Source organism: Limanda limanda, chromosome 4, assembly GCF_963576545.1.
Source record: "Limanda limanda chromosome 4, fLimLim1.1, whole genome shotgun sequence".
NCBI classification, from domain to species: Eukaryota; Metazoa; Chordata; class Actinopteri; order Pleuronectiformes; family Pleuronectidae; genus Limanda; species Limanda limanda.
This window is the reverse complement of record NC_083639.1, coordinates 22,452,055-22,474,581: the sequence shown is the minus strand read 5'-3', so window position 1 is coordinate 22,474,581 and position 22,527 is coordinate 22,452,055. Positions and strand designations below refer to the sequence as shown.

At 41.7% G+C, this 22,527-nt stretch overlaps 2 protein-coding genes and 1 non-coding gene across 3 annotated transcripts; all 3 read left to right on the top strand.

The window, feature by feature from the left end:
- The first annotated feature begins 394 nt into the window (after positions 1-394).
- Positions 395-9,377, top strand: cstf1 (cleavage stimulation factor, 3' pre-RNA, subunit 1). The gene is made up of 6 exons (XM_061070542.1): positions 395-431; positions 791-996; positions 2,869-3,146; positions 3,229-3,426; positions 3,579-3,969; positions 7,631-9,377. Exons 2-6 carry the CDS (start codon positions 828-830, stop codon positions 7,888-7,890), a joined length of 1,296 nt encoding a protein of 431 aa, XP_060926525.1. The 5' UTR covers positions 395-431; positions 791-827; the 3' UTR covers positions 7,891-9,377.
- LOC133000732 (U2 spliceosomal RNA) lies at positions 1,173-1,365 on the top strand. Its single transcript, XR_009678216.1, has one exon. It is a non-coding gene; the product is annotated as a U2 spliceosomal RNA (small nuclear RNA).
- An 838-nt stretch (positions 9,378-10,215) lies between the features above and the next one.
- On the top strand, positions 10,216-22,527 carry cass4 (Cas scaffold protein family member 4). Its single transcript, XM_061070539.1, has 7 exons — positions 10,216-10,323; positions 17,668-18,084; positions 18,754-18,837; positions 18,955-19,071; positions 20,116-21,432; positions 21,531-21,614; positions 21,788-22,527. The coding sequence occupies exons 1-7, from the start codon at positions 10,321-10,323 to the stop codon at positions 22,202-22,204; spliced, it is 2,439 nt and encodes an 812-aa protein (XP_060926522.1). The 5' UTR covers positions 10,216-10,320; the 3' UTR covers positions 22,205-22,527.

The window sequence follows — 22,527 nt, the reverse complement described above, 5'->3', positions numbered from 1 at the left end:
AATGTACATCAATATATAACGTTCATGACTTAAATGTACAGACATGTAGCTGATATGTTGAGAGAACGTTAAAGTAACGGTGATCAATAACAATTAACTTGGACTACAACTGAAGAGGGAAGATGACAAAGTAATGCAGAATATGTCACAAATGATAATCATACAATATCACACAAACAATTAAGGCCTATTTAAGTTTAACCTCATGATCACCAGCACCTTTATATTATTTTAGACATATCTTTCTTATTTTAGATATTTTTCACGATATTCAAGAGTAATCTGGAAATATGTTGAAATATCAAAGCGAATTACCCTGTTCACTACGAGGGAGCTTCCGCTAACAGCGTGGTGACGTCAGACGCACGTTACGTACAGCGGGACGCACGTTTTGGTTGAGTCCAGGAGCGCCATTGAATCCTAGCACAGAGGTAGATATGTTTCATGCTTTCATTGTGAATACATAAGAATAACGTTCCTCCTCTGCGGGGAAATAAGCTCATTGTGTTGTTTGTGCAGAGTGAGCACACTGCGTGACTTCCGGGTTCCACCTGCGTCTAACTTACGCTGTGTTAACTCCGTCTCAACTGTAGCAACAGAGCTAGCGCTGTTAGCATCGCTGCTAAGTAAAAGTTCCATTCATTCGATGTACAGTCAGAGCTAAGTAGCTAGCGGGGGTGTGTTAGGAGCTTATGCTTGATATTGTAGCAGCTAACTGTAGCTAACGCTGATAGCGAATCAGCACTGAAACACATGCAGAAGCTGATTTGTGTCTTGTGTCTTCTCGCAGCAGCTGAGTTGTGTTGTCCTGGTCCCGGTGACCCAACATGTATCGACCCAAGCCGACTCTGAAGGACCGGCAGCACCTGTACAAGCTCATCATCAGCCAGCTCCTCTACGATGGCTACACCAGCATCGCCAACAGTCTCATCAACGAGGTGAAGCCCCCGGCCATCGTGTCGCCCTCCGAGCAGCTGATGCAGCTGGCGAAGACAGGTGAGGGGGCTCTCCAGGGGCGGAGGCAGCTGGGGGCCACAGGGTCCAGGCTGGGCGACTAGGCAACAACAGGAAACACTGCCATAGCAAGTTCATTCACAGCAATACATCAGAGGCTTTTACTGGAAAGCAGTGTATCATTAATAGCATCATTAGATGTATAAACATCTATTGTCATCGCTTCTCTGCCTTTTGGCTAAGATCATTGTGTAGTATCTGTTCTTATCAGTTTAATATCTGATATGTCCTCTATATGAGGACTACATATTAAGCAGATTTTTGGCAAGAGGAGCAGAAATGTGGAGCTTGCTCCCTTCTCTCCACGCATCGACCTAGCATTGCAGTGCCGCTGGGAACGGTGCAAAAAAAGGAGAGGCGGTGGACTAGTGTTAGAAACTTGGACTATGGGCAGAAAAGGTCTCTGGTTCGTCTCTGGTTCAACTCCAGGGAGAAACAACAAAAGACGAACCTGGATTGATCTGTCCAAAAATCCAAGAGGATTCTCCCTACCCTGTCTAGTGCCCCTGAGCAAGGCACCTTACTCCCCCAACATCTGCTCCCCGGGCGCCGTACATGGCTGCCCACTGCTCTGTGTGTCCTGCACCAGATGGGTTAAAAGCAGAGGTTAAATTTCCCTCCTTGCATGAGTGTGCATGTGTTTGGGACAAATAAATGTATCTTAATCTTAATCTTAGGGCTGGGCGACTACACAACAACAGTAAACACTGCCATAGCAAGTTCATTCACAGCAAGACACCAGAGGCTTTTACTGGAAAGCAGTGTATCATTAATAGCACCATTCATTACATGTATAAACCTCTATTTTCATTGTAACAACCAGTCTGACAGAGCTTTATCATGATGGTTACACAACTTCCCCTTGTCTCCCTCTCCTGTCTCTCTCCCTCTTCTCTCCCCTTTTTTTTCACTCACTTCTCCTCCCTTCCCCATTCACTCTGTTGCCCCTAACCTCTTCTGCCAGAGGTTTCTTCCTCTTAATAAGGGACTTCTTTCTCCTCGCAGTCGCCAAAGTGTTTGCTCGTTGTGGGATCTGTTGGGTTTTTCTATAATTATGTCAAATCTTGACCTAACTACGTAAAGTGCAATCAAATATTGCATGTTGTGATTTGACACTAAACAAATACAATTGAAATGGGAAGAAAAAATCATTTCATATTTGGATCAAGGCTGGGCGACTACACAACAACAGTAAACACTGCCATAGCAAGTTCATTCACAGCAAGACATCATAGGCTTTTACTGGAAAGCAGTCTATCATTAATAGCATCATTCATTACATGTATAAACTTCTATTTTCATTGTAACAACCAGTCTGACAGAGCTTTATCATGATGGTTACACAACTGCCCCTTTTCTCCCTCTCCTGTCTCCCTCCCTCATCTCTCCCCTTTTTTTCACTCACTTCTCCTCTCTTCCCCATTCGCTCCATTCCCCCCAACCACTTCTGCCAGAGGTTTCTTCCTCTTAATAAGGGATTTGTGTTTGCGGGAACTGCTGGGTTTCTCTATAACTATGTCAAATCTTGCCCTAACTTCACATTTATCATAAGTGTTGGCATGGAAGTCACTGTAATCGTGTTGCAATGTGTTCAGACACATACAGATTACATAACTTGCCTGAGAAGTGGACTGGCACAGTCTAGGTAATTAATGGGAAACACTGCAGATGACTTTAAGTGCAGCAGTAGAGTAAGGCCGCCGACGCTGAACTCGAATGCACATCTTGTTAAATGTCCGTTGTGGTCACACCATTCCTAATAATGAATTATGAGTAATTTGATCATTGCTATCTTGATACATTTTGGGCCATATTGCCCGCCCCTACCCTAAGTGCTGTTGCAAACTCTTTCAGGGATGGAGAATGACGACAGTGCGGTTCAGTATGCCATCGGGCGCTCGGATACGGTGGCACCTGGAGTGGGTATCGATATGGAATTCGATGCTGACATGCAGTCAATGTCTCCAGAGGCATCAGAGTATGAGACCTGCTATGTAACATCTCATAAGGGTCCCTGCCGGGTCGCCACCTACAGCCGCGATGGCCAGCTGATTGCCACAGGCTCTGCTGACGCCTCCATCAAGATCCTGGATACCGAGCGCATGCTGGCCAAGAGTGCCATGCCCATTGAGGTGAGGCGGGTTGTACTGGGGGTGTCTGGGTGCAGTGTCCTGAGCTCAAACTCACTATTCCCTTTGTTTCTTTCTATGTCAGGTGATGATGAATGAGACAGCTCAGCAAAACATGGAGAATCACCCCGTGATTCGGACACTGTACGACCACGTTGATGAAGTCACCTGTCTCGCCTTCCATCCGAGTGAACAGATTCTGGCTTCCGGCTCAAGAGATTACACCCTCAAACTGTTTGACTACTCCAAGCCCTCAGCAAAAAGAGCGTTTAAATATATACAGGTCAGAACTGCTCTAATAAGAATGATATGAAGATGCTTCATTGCAGGGCTGAATTTGAGAACATTTAAATGTTTTAACTGGTAATCTAAAACTATTTATTTAGCTTAAATCATGTTCAAATCTAATCCTGTCCCCAATCTGTCTCGCTATAGGAAGCAGAAATGTTGCGCTCAATCTCCTTCCACCCATCGGGTGACTTCCTGCTGGTGGGAACGCAGCACCCCACCCTCCGCCTCTATGATGTCAACACCTTCCAGTGCTTTGTGTCCTGTAACCCGCTGGACCAGCACACAGACACCATCAGCGGTGTCAGCTACAACCCCTCGGCCAACACCTACGTCTCCTGCAGCAAGGATGGCAGCATCAAGCTCTGGGACGGTGTCTCCAACCGCTGCGTGACCACCTTCGACAAGGCCCACGATGGCGCGGAGGTTTGCTCCGCCGTCTTCTCCAAGAATTCCAAATACATCCTGTCCAGTGGCAAAGACTCCGTGGTGAAGCTGTGGGAGATCTCTGCAGGCCGGACGCTGGTCAAGTACACAGGTAAAGACGACTTCAGTTTAACAATGTTACTGTCTCAACCCTCACTCTCTTTTTTTGACAGAGTGATGGATGGCATCTAGATAGATAGATAGATAGATAGATGGATTACTTTATTCATCCCCGAAGGGAAATTAAGTTGTCATAGCAGCCGGTATATTTGAATACAATAAAATACAATACAATAGAATAAAATAAAAAATATTGAGGTAGAAAGAATAAAAAACAGAAACACAAGATAAATAGGTAGATAAGGTGCAGTGGCAAGATGATGGTAATAGTACTGATGATATGATGGTAATGTTATTGTTAGACAGTATATAAAAATAGAACAGTATATATAGTATATAATATAACATAATATATATTTATATACGATAGTAATTATACCAATATAATAGCAGTATATACTAATAATGTCAGCAACAGTATATATAATAATAATAATAGTAATATAATAATAATAATTATTATAATTATAACATGTACACATGTATAAAAATGTGTATATAGACTTATATATACAAAGAATATACAGAGAGTATGATATAATATATGATATATAGTAGAGGTATGAATATAAGTATTTGACTATACAATAGGTAATATAATATACTATGAGTGTACGAATATGTAGACAGAGTGTGCAAAAGACAATATTATTGTATAAAATGATATATAATATCAATATGGTTTATATTAACACATATCACATATGATGTGAAGTAAGTGTATATGGAGTGAAGTGTTGTACAGGGTACACAGTGCAAGGAGACAGGTATATTTAGTGCACGATGATTCAATGAATATGTGTTAAGATTCATGAAGTAAACAGTTCCTTTTTTATTAGTGAGTGATTCATGGCTGGTTTGATATGATTCGGTATGGCTCAGTTTAATGTTCAGTTAAACTTCAATTTAATACTTCTTTAATACTTTTTCATTTAAAGCTACTTCATTTTGCGAAAATTATTTAGACAAATATTTTCAAATCTTTTCAGTCAAAAACTGAATACAGAATATAGAGAAAATTGAACTGTCACAACAAAAGTATTACTTTTATGGGCAGACAGAGTAACTTTTTGGGCAGATAAATGGGATGAAGAATCATCCTTTTTTTTCACAGAGCAACTGGAAGATGCAAATTATAAATAGATCAGTTACTGTATTATAGAAAAGGAGCTATGATATGATACCAATCAACAGGGTATTTAAAAAAGGTAGCTTGGAAAAGTCCGAATATATTATCCCTGCTCCCAATGCTATCCATACATGGGCTCACTGCTCCTGCCTTTAACAAGAAAAACACTATCTTGTAGTTTTAAAACAAAATGATGAAAATAAAGTATTAGTCCCATGCAGGAAAATCATCATTGCACTAAAAGAACCACAAAAACAGATGTATAGTGGAGATCCCTTATATCTGAAAACTAACATTGTGAGTAACTGTAAAAATGGATAATGTGTATAAATAAACACACACACACACACACAAATGGTAAATGTATAATGTTGAGACAATAAAAACAATTGAGGAGACTTTGAAAAATGCAACTGAAGTCAAAAACCATTTAAAGGGAACAGAATCTGCTGTGTCTCGTGTCTGCAGACAGTAGTATTGGCAGCACAGAGCTCAGCTATTCCACCTGTGGCACAGAAAACAGTGTCTGAAAACCTCAAAATATATAAGCCTGTTCATAACATGTTAGTAAAGAATTGTTCAACATAATGCAACTCATAAGCTGACCTTTCGATCTCAAAACCTTTGCCGAACCCCATTTTTATTATCAGTTTCCTTTTATACTGACCCGTTCTCACCAAACTGACATCCAGGGTTGATGCTGTGGATGTTCATCAACCTGTGTAGACAAAGGTAGAAAGCAGTGCCCCCTAGCCAGTTAGTGAAGAAGTGTTTCTATTTAGTAGCATCACCTGCCACTTATAACATATTCTTAAACATCAGTCTGTAGAAGAATCAAACAAACAGATCAGAAAAGCTTAATATGGAGAAGTAATTAATAATAATAGTAATAATAATTATTATTATTAGCTTCAGTATTTCAGTTTTTGTGAGAACCTAGCAGTGCGGATGTGGTGCATTTTAGAGTTACCACAGGTTTTATTACACTGCATGTGTTATTTCCTGTAGGAACTTTTTACTGAGATGCTATTGATGCCATGATGTATGACATAGCAGCATTTAAGTAATGGAACAAAATACTCATGTTTCCTCTAGAAGCCGCAGCTAATTTGGTTGCTGTGGGTTTGGGTTAAAGTACCTGACCTCAGCTGTCCTGTGCCTACTGGTAATATACCAAAAGATAACAGACTGTTAAACTCTGAGAAGCAGTTATCCAGTCATTGCGTAGTAATGAATCGACTTTTCTCTCTTGTACTCAAAATGTGTGGTGTTCCACTCAATTATAACTATAGAGACACTCAAAAGTTAATCATGTAAAACATAAATAGAAAGTATAAGGGAAATAGGGAGGGTAGTAAAGTTGCGGTTTTACTCAAAACCATTTAAGATGGAACTATGCAGGGCTTAAGGGAATCCCTTAATGCTATCAATGTCAGGTGACAGATGATGGATGAAGTTACTGATTTGATGATGGAGGTTTTCCTCCTGGACCTGCAGTCAGCACCTGAGTTGTGGAAGACTGACGAATGAATGCTCTCACCTCTTACCTGTAGGGGTGGGAATTGGCAAAAATGTGACGATTCAATAGTATTGCGATTCTGCGATATATTGCGATACTGCAAGTATTGCGATTCTGCGATATATTGCGATTCATGTCCCCCATATTATTCAAAGGTATTACAAAAAATTAGGAAAATAAGACTGCTCAACTCACTTCAAATGTCACATTTAATTCTGTGAACAACGTTGTCTTCTACACATTAACTGAAGTGCAAAAACTAAGAGGGTAGTGCAAAAACTTTGTCCTTGAACATTCAGGACACAGGACCTCTGTCATTATTTTCTGAATAGGAGACCTCTCACATGAACACTGAGCTCCCAGCACATAACTTACAATTATTTAAATACAATACAGTAACATCAAGCAGACATAATAGAGTAACATAAACCTCAGAATAATCATATAAATAAGAGTAACCTAGAGCTTCAATCAATTGAGAAAAATAAACAAATGTGTACTACTAGAGTCCAGTCCAGTTGGCTGCAAGGTCATGACCCAAAATGTTAAATTCATTTGGGAATATTGGCATTTTTGTTCAGAAAAAGGAGTTGGTCAACATGCTCAGATGTTAAAGTGCTCCTCTGGGCCGTTACTATATCTCCTGCAGTGGAGAACATCCTTTCCTCAGACACACTAGGTATCTTTTAAACTCTGAAACTCTCCTCGTCATGCTTTGCCAGCCAGGGGCTGTTACATATATAATTGTAAATAAAGTATTAAAAATAAAAAAATACTTTGTGCTACAGTATCGATATAATCGCGGGTGCAAAATATCATGATACTGAACAGAATCGATTTTTACCCCCACCACCTCTTACCAGAGGCCGTGTTGTCAGATACCATCTCAGAAAACCATCACTGCTATTTTAGAGAAGCTCTATCATGATCATTCAGCTGTACTAAAAAGAAAACCCCTCCTTGTAGTGGTGAGGTGACGTGTTGTCTTTCCTTCTGCTGTTACAGGTGCAGGTTTGAGCGGACGTCAGATGCATCGCACGCAGGGCGTGTTCAACCACACGGAGGACTACGTGTTGCTGCCTGACGAGCGCACCATCAGCCTGTGCTGCTGGGACTCACGCACGGCTGAGAGGAAAAACCTGCTGGCTCTGGGACACAACAACATCGTGCGCTGTATCGTCCACTCGCCCACCAACCCCGGCTTCATGACCTGCAGCGATGACTTCAGGGCTCGTTTCTGGTACCGCCGCACCACCACAGACTGAGACTCCCGTGTTTCCACTTTACTGATGTTCCTCCCCATTTCATACTCCCACCCGAACAGAGACCCGATCAGAATGTTGGACTCTTCTGCTGAACTCATAACAAACTTTCTGTTGATCTGTGTCATCTTACATTTTGATTTCATTTGAAACTGTGCAGTGGAGTTTTGGGGACAGATCTTTATAAAACATGTTTTCATGAGCTCTACACTAAAAATAGCGCACCCACTTGATTTGATGAATCCATATAGACTTTGGAATATCATTTTTAAGAATCTATTGGTATATTTCCTATTTTTATCAAAGAGCGTGGCCCTTTCATTTTGACAGCAGGTCTTATCAATGACATTTTGTATTGCTCTCACTCAAAACCACTCAGTAGCACTCAAATATACCTTGCTTGTGTTTCGACTTCATGCACTCCGGCTTCAGCTCTTCTCCTCATGCTCATGTTTCTGCAGCATATGGAGCGTCTGCTCCCAGATAATTTTTCTGCTTTGATTATTGATTATCCTTTTTTTGTCCAACCTGCCTGTCAAAATACCCATCCAGTAGAAGACCAGGTGTAGTTATGACAATTGATGTTCGTTGGTGCTGTTCCCATGAAATACAGAGGGATAGAAACAGGGCAGCATCTCTTTTGATTTCGTAGTTGGCAGCAGCAGTTTTCCCATATTATACAAACGTAAGCTTCTTGATTTTGCAACTCCTCGCTGACCACGGATATGCTGGACTGGTAATTTTTCTTCAAGCACACTGATGAGAAGCCAGTATTGTGATAAAGCTCTGGAAGGCGTGAGTGCATTAACTTGCTTAAAGTTACTACCTGTACAGGACTCTCAATGACGTAAAGCTAACACTGCCATAATGAGGGTGAGACAATTTCACTCATCTCCACTACACCCAGTATTCCATTGGTTGTGAAATTTCGATGCATGAAAAATCACAGAGCAGAGGAGAAATCTGAGAAGTTTGAGCACACAGAAGCAAGGTGAGCGTGAGAAGAGCTGAAGCTGGAGCGCAGGAAATCTAAGCACAAACAGGGTATATTTGAGTGCAAGTGCAGGGTTTAGAGTGAAAGCATTACAAAAGCTAAATGTGAAATCAGTGCTCTCAAACTGTAAGACCGCACTCGTGAGTTAAGAGAGGAAAAAAACTCCATAAGAATCAGAATGTACATTACCTGCTGATGCTTTTCCCTGTGACTTGAAGGCCGACAGGAAGGTGAATAATGATTAGAACAAGAAATACCTGTTTCTGTGTCTGTATGGGGACCTGACTGTTTTAAGTCGAATTTGAGTGGGTAAGTGAATGGAAACACCTTGTGAGTGATGCACTGAACTTTAGTCCGACTTCTCTTTGTGGAAACTTCATGTGTAACCCTCACATCTCACACGTTTATGTCGTCATTTTGACCACAGAGCTGGGTTTGTTATCTTTTCCACTTTTATACAATGTCCTTGATTTTTCTTTTTATTAAACTATTAAAACAAGAAGCCCCTTCTGTGAATTTGACAGTGACGTTGGTTTCAGACATCACACCAGTAACTGCAGCTATGGTAATATCCTGTAGATATTTTAAGACCACAGTTGTTGTTGCACAAAGAGAGGAACCTGCAGGGAGCAGCTTGTGTCTGAGAACTAAATACATAAGCCAGTTCCACTCAGGACGGTTTTATTAAAATAAGTCCAAACTTATTGGATTTATATACACACACAAACACACAATCAATCAATCATTAGTTTAGTGACAAGTTAAAACAATGTAAAATGTATCAAAACTCCAGATTTTTGGTCCTTTGCGTCCTCAGACTGAAAGTTCACCCTGTATTTCCCAACCCCCAACACGACTCTCCCAGACGCCACTGTCTGTGTCGCCCAGACAACAACGAGGACATCAACAAGAATTTCTACCTCAAACAAACTTCCACCTCCCTCCCCAACCTGCTTCATAAACCCGTCACTCATATGAAGGAATGTGTCAGACAGTGAGCTAAAAGAAAAAAGAGGAAGCGAAGTAAAATTTGGTCACAGAAATCCCCTCAGTTAGTTGGAAAAAAGTAAAATAGTTGGGCATTCGTTACCACATTTCTCCTTTACTAGAAAGATGAAGTAGTATGAGAGTGTAAAATGGAAATAGGGGGGGGGGCAAAAACATTGTTGGGGTGGGGCAGCTGCAGAGAAGGGGGGGGGGGTATCTCTGGCCAATGGGGCTGCAGAAAGCTGCTCGGTGAATGGCATGGACCCCGGTTTCCCCGCCCAGGGAGTAAAAGAGTCTGCCTCTCAGTGACAGCTCAGACAATATGAGAAACGCACAGAAGGAGTAAATCCCCGAGAGCTCTCACACACACTGGAGATGGCTCACTGAACACGGACCCTCTGCGGACGCACTCATTTCTCTGTGTGGAGACCAAACAAAGCCACTCAGCAAACATGGTGAGTGCTGCTGCCACTCCCATCAGCTCAGACTTCAGACAGTTTCACCTCAAAATGCTGTTTTTTATTTTATTTAGAATGAGTGATAAGGCAGTTTTTTGAATGTATACCTTGCGGTCTTTTGTATGTGCTCTGCTGTCGGCTGTTGCCCATGCAGAGGAATGTCCTTGTATAGACCACCTGCTTGGATTTCACTTTAACTTGCGGTGTCAGCTACCACCTATTTCTACACACAGCCCCTGTGACCCGCTCTACTGTAGGCTGTAACCTGAGAGGCCTGATCCTGACACAGAGCTGAGAGGGAAACTTTATGAGCCTCGTTAACACAAAAGCCTTCAGAAGTGAATTTAACATCTCAAGCCTCTCAGAAACAAATAATTGAGACATTAGTGGTTAGTTTCATTTCTTAAATGTTGCAAGTTTGTCCTCAATATTTTGATTTCCTACATTTTTAGAAGATTCTGACGTTAAAACACGGCTCAGGAAAATGCGTTCATGTTTGTTTTTAATCTTAAATACCTATCTGTTGTATTGATCCTTATGTACCTTTGGTTTGACTTCGCTCTGGCTCCTGTTGCACTCACCCTCCAGCTGGACGACTCTGTAACCTCAGCTCACTAACTAGGCTGGATGCTGCAAAAATGCTCTGGAATTTTGAATTGATACAACTTCAAGCTTCTGCACCTAAATCTGTTTTGCAGCTTGACCAAGGCATTAGAAGTGGGATGTTTGTGCACCATTCCATCTTTGTAAGTCAGTGTTGGACACAGGACTCCCACAGTAACTAAATGGGAGTACACTGGCAGCCAGCAGCAGCAGATGGGGGAAGCATTAGAGTTATCTCTGAGTGGGGCCTACCAGAGCAGTCAATATTTGGTTTGGGGGGTCTTTGCATAAATGTGGTTAATGTAAAAGTAAAGCCTAATCTTCCCAGGACCTGTCTGTAGAGGGAGAGGAAAAGGATATGCATCATTCTGACATTTTCCCATACAAACAACTCAGTGAGCTCATCATATTCATTACTTCTTTAAGGGAAACAAAACTAGTTATTTGGTTGATGACAAACCGTCAGATTAAGCAATCTCACTTCTGCTCTATAAGGTTATTCTCTAAAGGAATTTATCTCATTCATAGAGCTATTTTGGGATTCCTCGTGTGCTGTTGATGTGTGTTTTTGTCATCTGAGAGCAGGAGTCAGACAGTCATGAGGCCATAGACAGCGGGAGGCTGGCATGGAGAAGTGGCAGCATCCTCTTCAAATCCCCACTACTGGAAGCTTATTTTTCGTCACACAGAGGCCATCATAGTTCATAATGTCAGCAAAAATCATTTGAGGAGCCTAAAGAGAGTACGAAACAGAAATTATTATACATTATATATCTGAGACATGGATCAAATTGTAAGTTATTGATCGATGAAGAAATAGATATAATGAAAAAATGGCTTGCAGCAGCTGTAGGACTTCCTACTTTTTGTGAATTCTCATTTAGAAGATTAAGATGTTTGGTTTGTTTGGAAGATTAGCTGAAAAGCAGACCTATGCAGCCCTAATCAAAATATATTTTTATATTGATTAATTTACAATGTAATGTGTTGCTCATAGCAACAAAGCCAGTGAGAATTATTAGGCACCGCCAACGGTTTCGCCCGAGTGCAGAGGAGCATTTTAATGTCTTTCAGCTCATTGGTTTTCTACGACCTGCAACTTTAATATTTTTGTTCTTTCTCACCACTCTCATCAGCTTTGTTTAAATAACAGCTTACTTTCAGTTGTTCACACCAAACTGGGTCATAGAGGCCTGACAAACATGTTGAATGCATTTCCTTCCTGAAAAAGCATTTGAGAAGTTTGCATATTTTGAGAGCTACAGTTTTGGTCCTTCAACAACAATAGTTTGACAGACTTACAAAAAATGACCTGTCATCATCAGCAATTGCAAATTACACTTGAAGTGGCTTGGGGGTCATCATGTGCAGTTGCATTATCGACACTAAAGTAAAAAAAAAGAAGTGTTAAAAAAAACTGCATAGGCTCAGTTTGAATAATCCATCCAACAGCCCACAGTATTAAAGAAGGGTTAGGTTTATGGAATAATAAAGCATATATTGGGTTTAGATACATGGGCTATGAGCAGTTTGTCTTCAAATGTTTTTTGCAGCGCCTTTAAATCACTAATTTTTGTACTGTCAAAGAAACTGTAAATAAAATCTGATCATTATTCAAAACTTCAACTCAATCTTACCCTAACCACTAACCACTGGACTTATAAATATACTCTATTAAAGTGTAACAGCCACAAGTTAAGCCATGGAGTGACCCCATAGAGCATATACACACTGACAAAAGGCAGAGGACAAGATTGAGGAAGTGCGAGTATAAATAAAGTGTGAGCTGTGAGATAAGTTTGTGAGCAGTGAGCCTGTTATCTACTGCTCCTCATATTGTCCCTCAACCACACTGACTGTTACACCTCAGAGAAACAAACTGTCCTGCAAAGAACTGAAACCGTCTGTTACTGTAATTAAAATCTGTTAGTTGTATAAGAAAATATTGCTCACAGACAAAGATAATCAGACATCCAAATGAAGCTGAAAAAGCTGTTTGTTTCATTTACAATCTTCATATAGCTGCACCACCAATCTTGGCTCCTACACTGTTGTATTTGCAATATGCAGTAGACGTACAACAAGTAGAGACGAGTCAGGAAATGACTTTGTAATACCAGTTTCCATTGTAAGGAGCTATGGTTGGTGAGAACAAGTTACTCATATGCAAAAATACAGTAATAGGACTCATTGTACAAAGGGTATATATATTTCCATTTTCTTTGACACCTGTGAGATAGATTCCATGGGCTCTCTGCATCCTAATCCAATGGTTTTATTACCTAAACCTAATCCAGTGGTTTTATTACCTAAACCTAATCCAGTGGTTTTGTAGCCTGAACCTAATCTTGTAGCTTTGAAGCCTAAATTTAATATTGTAGTTTTCTAGCCTAAACCTAATCATGTAGGTTTTTTTAGCCTCAACCTAATCATGTAGTTTTTTTTAGCCTCAACCTAATCGAATAGTTTTGTAGCCTGAACCTATTAATGTAGTTTTGTAGCCTAAACCTTATCTTATAGTTTTGTAGCCTGAACCTATTCATGTAGTTTTGTTGCCTAAACCTTACCAATCCAATAGTGAAAAAAGAAAGTAATAATGCTGATGAAAAGATCTCCTGGGTGGTAGATTGACCCAGTTATCTACCACCATTTCCTCTGTAAATTCTGTGTAGCTCATTGAAATACCTCAACTTGCAAAACCAAATGGCTGCAAACAGTGTACCAATGAACAATGCCCGATTATCAGTATGTTCCCAGGTACAATGTCCCCGGCAGCAGACACACAAGGCTACAATAAGCTACCGGTCATACTAGACATTGTGAGGGTGCATCCTGTGGCCCATGAATTCAACCTTTCATTTTAAATAGGAATATTTTGTGGATTGTTGTTGCAAAGGTTTCATTGACTTGCTTTTAAAGGTCAACCCCTGTCTTTCAAACGAGAAAAACCAACAGATGTCTTGCACTTTTGGGTCCTCAGAACGCATTGTGTATTACCTGTCATCATACTTATCACCTATGCCTCATATATTCAGTTGCACAGCCAGTTCAATTACTTTAAGGAGGTAGTCAGTCAATCCAATCTTAAGCCTTTTTTGTTTTGTTAATAATGAAATATATGAAGTCTTCTCACTGTTTCCATAGCCTTACATCGCTGTGCTGTTTATGTGGAATGTTGATTGGCCACTAAAGGGTCCTTGGAGGTTCTCATCAGTTGTGTGTTTGTGTTTGAGATTTTGACATAGTTCTCACCAGTTCCAATACAGGAAATACCAAGGCAGCTCCAGTGAGTCAGTGTCACTGCCACAGAGCCTGAATCAGGCTCCACAGCCTCTTTTTACATTTATTTGTGTTGGACAGAAGGTTGACAAAGGTGATTTTCCATGGCGCACATCTGAGGATCGTTTTCAGATTATAAAATTGATTGATCAGGAACGAATTCCCAACATGTGAAAAGATAAATTACTGGAATACCAATGGACTCGTTCAGTGTGTTTCCCCTCTGTTTGTCTGTCCCTATCTCTCCTCCCTGTCTCCCCTGCTGCCCCTGTCTTTGTATCTAAGAAATTGTGGGAAAGTCTAATAAGTCATATGTATGGGCAGACTTCCTGTCAAAGTTAAAAATATAAAAATAGATTATCTCAATATGTGCTCTTACTCATCTTTCAGCATCCTGCTGCCACTGCTCTGTAAAAAAGATTTTTCTAAACCTTATTTAAGTTTAAGTCCAGTGTGCTAAACCTGGTATGTGTGTGACTGGTTAATGGATGAGGTGCTGACCTGACCCCAGGGTCATGACCTGGCTGTGGGGGGCAAAAGGTCTTTGTGAACCAAGAGGGTTTTATTCCCACACTGAGAACTGCTTCCTTTTGTTCCAGTGGTTCTCTGAGACTTGAAACTCTCATTATGAAGACATAATAGATTATCTCTACAGGTAATCTTTCTGCTTATATGGGGAAAATAGTGCAATTATCAAAACTACATCACTCTTTTAAAAATTTTGATATTTATTCCATAGCCCAGTCATGAAATACCTGATGAATGCCTGTCTATGGCTGCAGTATAGTTAGATGAAATATACCGTGTAGAAATGAACATACACAATCATCAGTTTGAATAGAAATGCACTGAGGATAAATCACCACTTCTGTAACTTTTAACATATATATTATATAAGACCACTGGTGAGTGCATCACTTATTGGATCATCTAACAATTCCAACAGAAAAAGTTGGATGTCTGTTTGAACCAGTAGATATGTGTCATGAAAACAACACATGCCAAGTAGCTGAATTGGCCTAATGATGCTCAGTGGCGGAACAGAAGCTCCTGTCCCGGAGTTTTAAAAGCATTTCTTGCGCTGCGTGTGCCGGGCCGATGTTAACTTGTGAACAGGATGGAGCGGAGAGACGGGAGAGGCGGGGCGGAGACAGCTGTGGAGTTAAAGTCCTGCAGGCCAGCTGTCCGAGGGGCTGATCAGCACAAGCAGGCGTGTGCAAGAATCCAAAAGAGTCACAGCTGAATCTGACTCGGTTACTGTACTTGGTGATCAACACGGGGACACGAGTGAGTAAAGTGAGAGGTGAGGCAGGGGGAAGCTTCTCAGGACAGGCAAATTCAATTCCAACAGTCAAGTTTGTTGGTTCAACTTTGGTTAAAGCAGAGGACATTTATACATATAGTTTGGTCAAATTTAAGTGGAACAAATAATCAGGTCAAACACTATATGTGGTTTTAAATGGCATCTGTGGCCCATTGCAAGTACAGGCACGGAAACTCTGCAGGCTTTTAACATGCACATCTTAGTGTGACAAAGTCTGTGGGGACCATCGTGAAACATCGTCAGTTGCCAATGTCATCTTAGGATAGTGCTCAGTGAGGATTCAAAGGAGAAAGTACAACAACATAAATCTGGGTGGTGTGTTGGCCGACTGTCATCTGAGCCTGTGTATTTTGCCTGCATGTCTGTAGCATGACCCAGAGGATTAGGCAGGGAGTATGTTGAGGCTTGCCGTGTGTGTGTGTGTCGGGGGGGAGTAAGGTCTGCGTCAGTCAGGGGTGCGCTCCACAGGCCGGCATCCCAACAGGTGCTGAGCATTTTGGGGATCTGATGGTGAATGGTCTCTTTGTTGCAGAGCTTTCACCCTCTGAGACAAGGCAGAGCTCCCTCGACAACACACACACACACACACACACACACACACACACACACACACACACTCACAGGCTTATCAGTTGTGGGTCGTGTGTGTTTGGTTTCTGTCTGACTGCGTCCCTGCTGGGTTCCTTTGGTTGGGTGTATAAATATGTCAGAAGACACTTACAAAAGTATGTGGACCAACATAGTGAAATAATTTCTATGAAACACTGCTCTCCAAAAATGTCCTTGGTCAGTTATTATATTCACAGTGTATGTGTATGTTACAATATGTACGACTGAACAAAAAAAGGCATAGACATACGTACACCATTAGCACAATGTCATTCTTCCTGCCTGTTTTGACTGATCTGTTTTCTTGGTCTGTGTTGATGCTCCAGAGCTACTTCAGAATGATTCCTTGTCTTTAGTGAGTGCTCCTCAAACAGTTCTACAATATACTGACACTTTATATTGTTTGTGTGCAGAGTTTTTTATATTCAGTCCCTGGTGCAGAGTGAAGTTAGAAAACTTTGTGTTTATGTAGTTACTGCTTTTCTTAAAATTAAACAGAATTAGCTTACTTGTCATGTGTGTTGCTTATATATAAGTTTAAATGATTAACTGAGCTGCTGTTTTTCTTACATTGCATGTTGATTGCATGTTCATATCGGTCAACACACTTGACCGATATTGTTATCTACACTGAACATATTGTTTGCTCTAAATAACACCAGATTTGACACTGTTCTTCCTCAATAAGCCAATAAGAATACACATGCCAAATGTGAAGTCGATAAGATGAACAAGATTTGCATTCCACATACAGACGTTTGTGGAATTAAGTGAATAACAGATATGTAAAATATTACTTGTTACCCTGTAAGTGATTCAATCAGACTCCAGCTGATTGAATCACTTACACTTACATCACAAAAATACATTCACTTAATGTGAATGTATTTTTTTTTTTTGAAAACTAGAGACAGTTAATGTTTGAGAGAGAGACCAAGGTATAGGATGCGACACAGGTCCCACAAGCAGTAAATCTACACATGATTCTTTATCATTCTTCTACCGCAGGGTAAATGGTATGTGGAGTGAAACAAGGTTTCATTTAAACAAGTCAACGTATTTATGGAGTGATGAGAGGATGCTCGCAAGCCTGCAAGAGGAAGCTTTGAAGAAACATGTTTTCCATTTACTAGGAAGCACAAATAGGAAGTGAGAATAAAGAGCAAAAAAAAAGGATTTCATTCAAAAACATCAACTTTATTTAGTTTCATGGTAACTCTAGCAATTGTAGCATCTGCATCACCGACTTGAATAAATAATGAATTTCGTAGTGTTTCCTTGTGAGCATGACGAAGACTCAGACGTTCAACATGTTGCAACATTGTGCAAGAGGATATAATGTCATTGGAGATGCGTAAGCAAAAAAAAAAAACATACCTTATTTAGAAATGCAGTTCAGGGTTCTGCAGAATAGACTGTAACACATCAAGTATTTTACTTTGAGGTGTAAAAGTTACACACAGTTTCTCACTATACCTATTTTACTTACTTATCTTTATTTCTCTCTTAACTGTTCTCTCTTTCAGAACAAACTGGCCAAAGCTCTGTATGACAACTACGCAGAGTGTGCAGATGAACTGGCCTTCAGAAAAGGGGACATAGTCATGGTGGTGGATCAACACGTTGCCGGCACCAGTGGATGGTGGATGTGCTCTCTGTATGGACGTCATGGTCTGGCCCCTGCCAACAGACTGCAGCTCCTACCACAGACTGAAACCAGCACAGGCCCCTCTCGCCATGTCACAGAAAACAAAAACAAATCAAGTGATGCTAAAACTGATGACAGCGTGCAAAATATCTACCAGATCCCGATTGTCCCTCGACCCTCCAGCAGTCCATCTTATGAACACATGGACATGATATACAAGGTCCCATCCACTCCTCTATCGTCTTCGAATCCGTCAGCATTTAAGCACAGCTCAGAGGGACCCAAGGGAGACAAGGTACAACATGTTTTTTCTACAAACACAAGTCTCTGTCTATGTAGAAAAGAGAATGAAAAAAGTGTCGATGTTAGTCAATCTATGAGGCTAAGGTCAGAGTTGGTTCTTTTCTTGGGAAGTGTTCACTCTCAGGATTAGAGAGGTAGACTGTAACAGAAATGCAATGCTGTGAAACCCCTGCTGGCAAAAGAGCTTACAGATGGGGACCCGGGGCCGCTCCATGGGGACAGGCATGCAGCACCAGGGTCTTTATGGGCCTGTAAAAAACAAACAGACACAGACTTCAGACACTTTTAACTGCAAACAGCAGCCCATGCCACCAGAGACCCCAGCAAGACTGAAGTGTCTGTACGGGTGACTATGCGGCAGAATGGGCAGAAACTCGCCCAGATGTTCACCATTTCCTCTCCTGCTGCAGGGGAGCCCTCTTCCCTTCTGCAGGAGCCACCTAATATTCAATGAGCAGCATGGTTTCTATTAGAGAGCTGTTTTAATTGGCAGAGAGCATGCATAATGGGGTTCACTGGCAGTCGCAGCAGGCTTCAGACCAAACACTGTCCCCCTAAACACATTGATGCAGAGGTCAGTGAGGTAGATGCTGCTTTGATCAAAGCAGTGCAAGTGTGGCCAGTCAATCCCAATCTCACAGTCTGTCTGCTTTGTCCACAGAATTCTGGCTTCAATACTATGTCCAGTCCCAGAGGGGAGGTTTACGATGTCCCGAACCAAGCAAGACGAGCTTCTGCCTTCACTGTGAGCTCCTGAAAATATACACAACAGAAAGAAAGAAATTAAAGACTATTTGTCGATGTACTTGAGTTGGGTAACGGTCTGATATGTTCACTGATTTCTGTGATGTTCTGTTTTCAGGCATCAATAGCACCAAGAGATATGTCTCGAAAACACTCCCTGATTCCGATTTCAGGGCTGGGACCGAGATTTGACTCTTCCGAGAATTTCAGGTGTAACAGTCCAGGAGACTCTTATGTAAGTTTTAAAAGGGATTAATGAAACAAGGAAACTGCCATTTTCTGACTAAGTTTCTGCAGCGTTTCCTTTAATATTGTTTTAATTTTAATTATAATTCTGCATTCCATTGTGTTAAAGGTCCAGTATGCTTGAAACTAACTAATGTGTCTGCAGCACTCAGAGCCCAAGTCATTATCACTGTGCTTTAAACTGAAGATAAGAGAAGTTAAGTGCCTCATTTACATGCATATAGTAAAAGTAGATCATGAGCTATCGCTTGGCCTGTCAACTGCTGGACCGGTTAAAAAAGGAAGCCTATCTGGTCAGACATGCATGAGGCAGATAACTGAATAAACACATCTAAAACTCATTTTCTGTTGCCTTTGGTAATGCACACAAAGCATTGCCTGACCATGTAAAAACACAGAAGTGTTTAAACCTGTTCCATTAGTCCACTATTGTAGGTGTGGTGAAGAGCCTGCCATCATAAGCCCGTTTTACACAGCCTGGCATTCTGCAGGAAGGAATGCTGAGTCTCCGAGGCGTTTTGTCTAAAATGTAAACATGGAATGGGGTCATTGTTGTCTCACCCCGTCTGTGGCAGAGTTAGTCACTGAGCTGGATTGATGTTTGAAATGGAGGGCTGGCATGGTGGGACAGACACTGATGCTGTTGTGTTACCCGCTACACCTTTGATTCGCGACGACGGCAGGTTATCATAAGCAAAGGCAGCATAACAAGGGTACTAATGGAAGCAATAAAGAGGGATATCTGTATCAAATGGGCTGTAGCTTCCTCCTGTCTACATCATAACAACTTTCTAATATCGTTTCAAGGACTCTGTCTTTGCTTTGTACTGTAGCTGCAATGAATCTTACAAATGGAGATAGCAATTCATCCTTCTGGACAGTTTCTTCTTGAAGGCATTCGTAGTGTACTCAGGGAAAAGTCGTGTGAAGATCAACAAAGAACATTTGCTTGAGCAAGAAAAATTGCTGCCTAATTCCTGAGGTACTTTTTACCTTGCATAACTGATTTTGACAACCTTGTTATTGTGCACAGGTGTATGCAGTTCCACCACCACCGCCTCAGGACCCCAACTATGACATCCCTGTTCCCTCAACCACAGAAGAGCAACAGAAAATGATTGGATACAACACCCTTCCAAACCTCTGCAAGCCCGAGTGGATCTATGATGTACCAGTTGGTCCTGAGAAACCAAGCCAAGCCAAGCCAAGCTCCTATGACGCCACGCCCTGCAAAGGTGTTTGTAGGCAGCTCTATGACACTCTTCCAGTACCTGCTTGGCACACGCAAAGAGGCAGTCCAACTCCCTCAGTTTATGATATACCAAGACCCAGTTCTCTTGACATCTCGACTTCACCCAAAGTTGTGCCAGTCCTTCCAATTAATGACAAGCCCCCAACTCAGACACTTACAGAGGAGTCATTATACGCTGTACCACCCAGAGAGGAACGCTTCAATCAAGTTCTAAGTAACTCCCCCTTTGATCATATACCCCTAGAGTGCAGAGGTGACTCAAGCAATGCTCATGAACCCAATAAGGTACGCCTGCAGCGTATGAGGAACTTTCTGGCTTGTACATCCTTCCGCACCCTTCCAGGAAGTGGGGAGTCACTGGTGCAGGACGACAGTGAAAAAGGTAGAATCTTACATCTCTCAGCAGCAGACAGTCAAAGAATCAGCACGGCCTCCAGCTCTTCCACCAGCTCCTGTGACTCTCTGGCTCTGAGCTCTTCCTCTCCAGAACCCTTGCGAGAAGTCACACTCAGCCAAGACGAAGCCTGCCGCAGAGTTCTTGACCTGCAGGAGTCCGTTTGCAGGGCTGTGCCCCTGCTTATGGACTTTGTCAGCAGTCACTGGAGGAGCAAGGCACATCTTCAGAAACATCTGAAGGAGATCAAAGAAGCCGCAGAGGGGATTGCCAGTTCTCTGACCAGCTTCCTGAACTTTGCCCTGGACGTTAAGGGTAATGCCCGTCGTTTGACTGACACCAACCTTCAGACAAGGCTTTATAAACAGCTGTCCATCATAGAGGACTCAGGTGTGATCTTACAACAAACCGTGAGTGCTCTGAACATGGCTGGCTGGCCCCTCAACACACTGTGCCAGGACCCGGGTCAGGTCCAAACACCTGACCAATTGGATCGCTTTGTCATGGTGGCACGTACGATTCCAGAGGATGTCAAGCGCCTGGTGTCCATCATCATTGCCAATGGCAAGCTTCTGTTCAGAGTTTCCCAGAAAGATTCAGAGCCTCTCAACACCACAGGTCAACCTGAGACAAAGACAAGTCCTAACAGAGATGAACAGGGAGTAGACGTATTGGAGGATGACAATGACTACGTGGAGCTACAGGTAAATACTTTTAATCCTTTCTATGGTAACTGATTAAACTTCTAACTCAGAAAAAAACAAAGACTAATTCGTACTGTAATGTTTTTGCTTTTCCCCAGACTAAGAATGAATATGAAAAGCTGCAAAATAAAATCCAGAGAGATCCTAAAGAAAATGTCACACCAGTGTCTAACAGGATAAGGGTCAGTATCTCCTATTAACACAAAAGATTTGTTCTGACTCAAAGAGCATGACCAACACCAAGACAACTAAACGTCTTTTCATACATAATTTATCTACCCCTGATCTAAGACTTTCCTTGTAGTCAGCAGAAGACTTGATATGTTGTCCTTTGCTCCTTTTCTCCTCTACTCAGGCTGACAACAAGCGTAATTCCTCTGAGTCCAGCGCTGGCACAGAAGAACATCAATCACCCTCCCTGTCAGAGCACTGTCGGCTTTACTTTGGCGCACTCCATAAGGCCATCAGTGGATTTGTTGGTAGCCTTCAGGATGGCCAGCCCCCAGAGAAATTCATCTCACAAAGCAAACTGGTGATCATGGTGGGCCAGAGACTGGTGGACACTCTGTGTAGGGAGGCTCAACGTGGAAGCTCCAGCCAGAGCCTCCTGTGTAAGAGCAACCACCTGTGTGCTCTCCTGAAGCAGCTGGCCGTGGCCACAAAGAAGGCGGCGCTGCACTTCCCAGAAAAGCAAGCTCTTCAAGAGGCTCAAGAGTTTGCAAAGGAACTGGCCCAAAGAGCGCAGCACTTTCGGATATCGCTTGACCTCTGAGAGCGCACATATGAAGGATACCTGGATATACCATGACCTGGATGACTAAGAATCTCCACAGACACATAAGAAGCTTATTGATTCCTACAGCAAAACACATTGGTTTATTCATCTGTTATCAAGCTATCTATTTGTTTTCTCATTCATTTTATATGCAACTGTTATGATGCTTCACTTGCCAAAGGTTCATTGCTTTAAGCCAAACGTTGTTATCATGATGGATGCTGGTGCAGGTTAAAAATGTTAATGATGTTATAAAAAGTGTCTGGTACAAAGAATTCAAATATGGAGCTGTATATACTAAAATAAAATAATATTGTATT

Excerpts from the sequence above, each read along its gene's own strand:
- cstf1 (XM_061070542.1), top strand. The coding sequence starts at position 828 with ATGTATCGACCCAAGCCGACTCTGAAGGACCGGCAGCACCTGTACAAG. Across the intron at positions 3,147-3,228 it reads AGAGTGCCATGCCCATTGAG|GTGATGATGAATGAGACAGC; the intron begins GTGAGGCGGGTT and ends TTTCTATGTCAG. Across the intron at positions 3,427-3,578 it reads GAGCGTTTAAATATATACAG|GAAGCAGAAATGTTGCGCTC; the intron begins GTCAGAACTGCT and ends GTCTCGCTATAG.
- cass4 (XM_061070539.1), top strand. Across the intron at positions 18,085-18,753 it reads AGGGACCCAAGGGAGACAAG|AATTCTGGCTTCAATACTAT; the intron begins GTACAACATGTT and ends CTTTGTCCACAG. Across the intron at positions 19,072-20,115 it reads ACAGTCCAGGAGACTCTTAT|GTGTATGCAGTTCCACCACC; the intron begins GTAAGTTTTAAA and ends TATTGTGCACAG.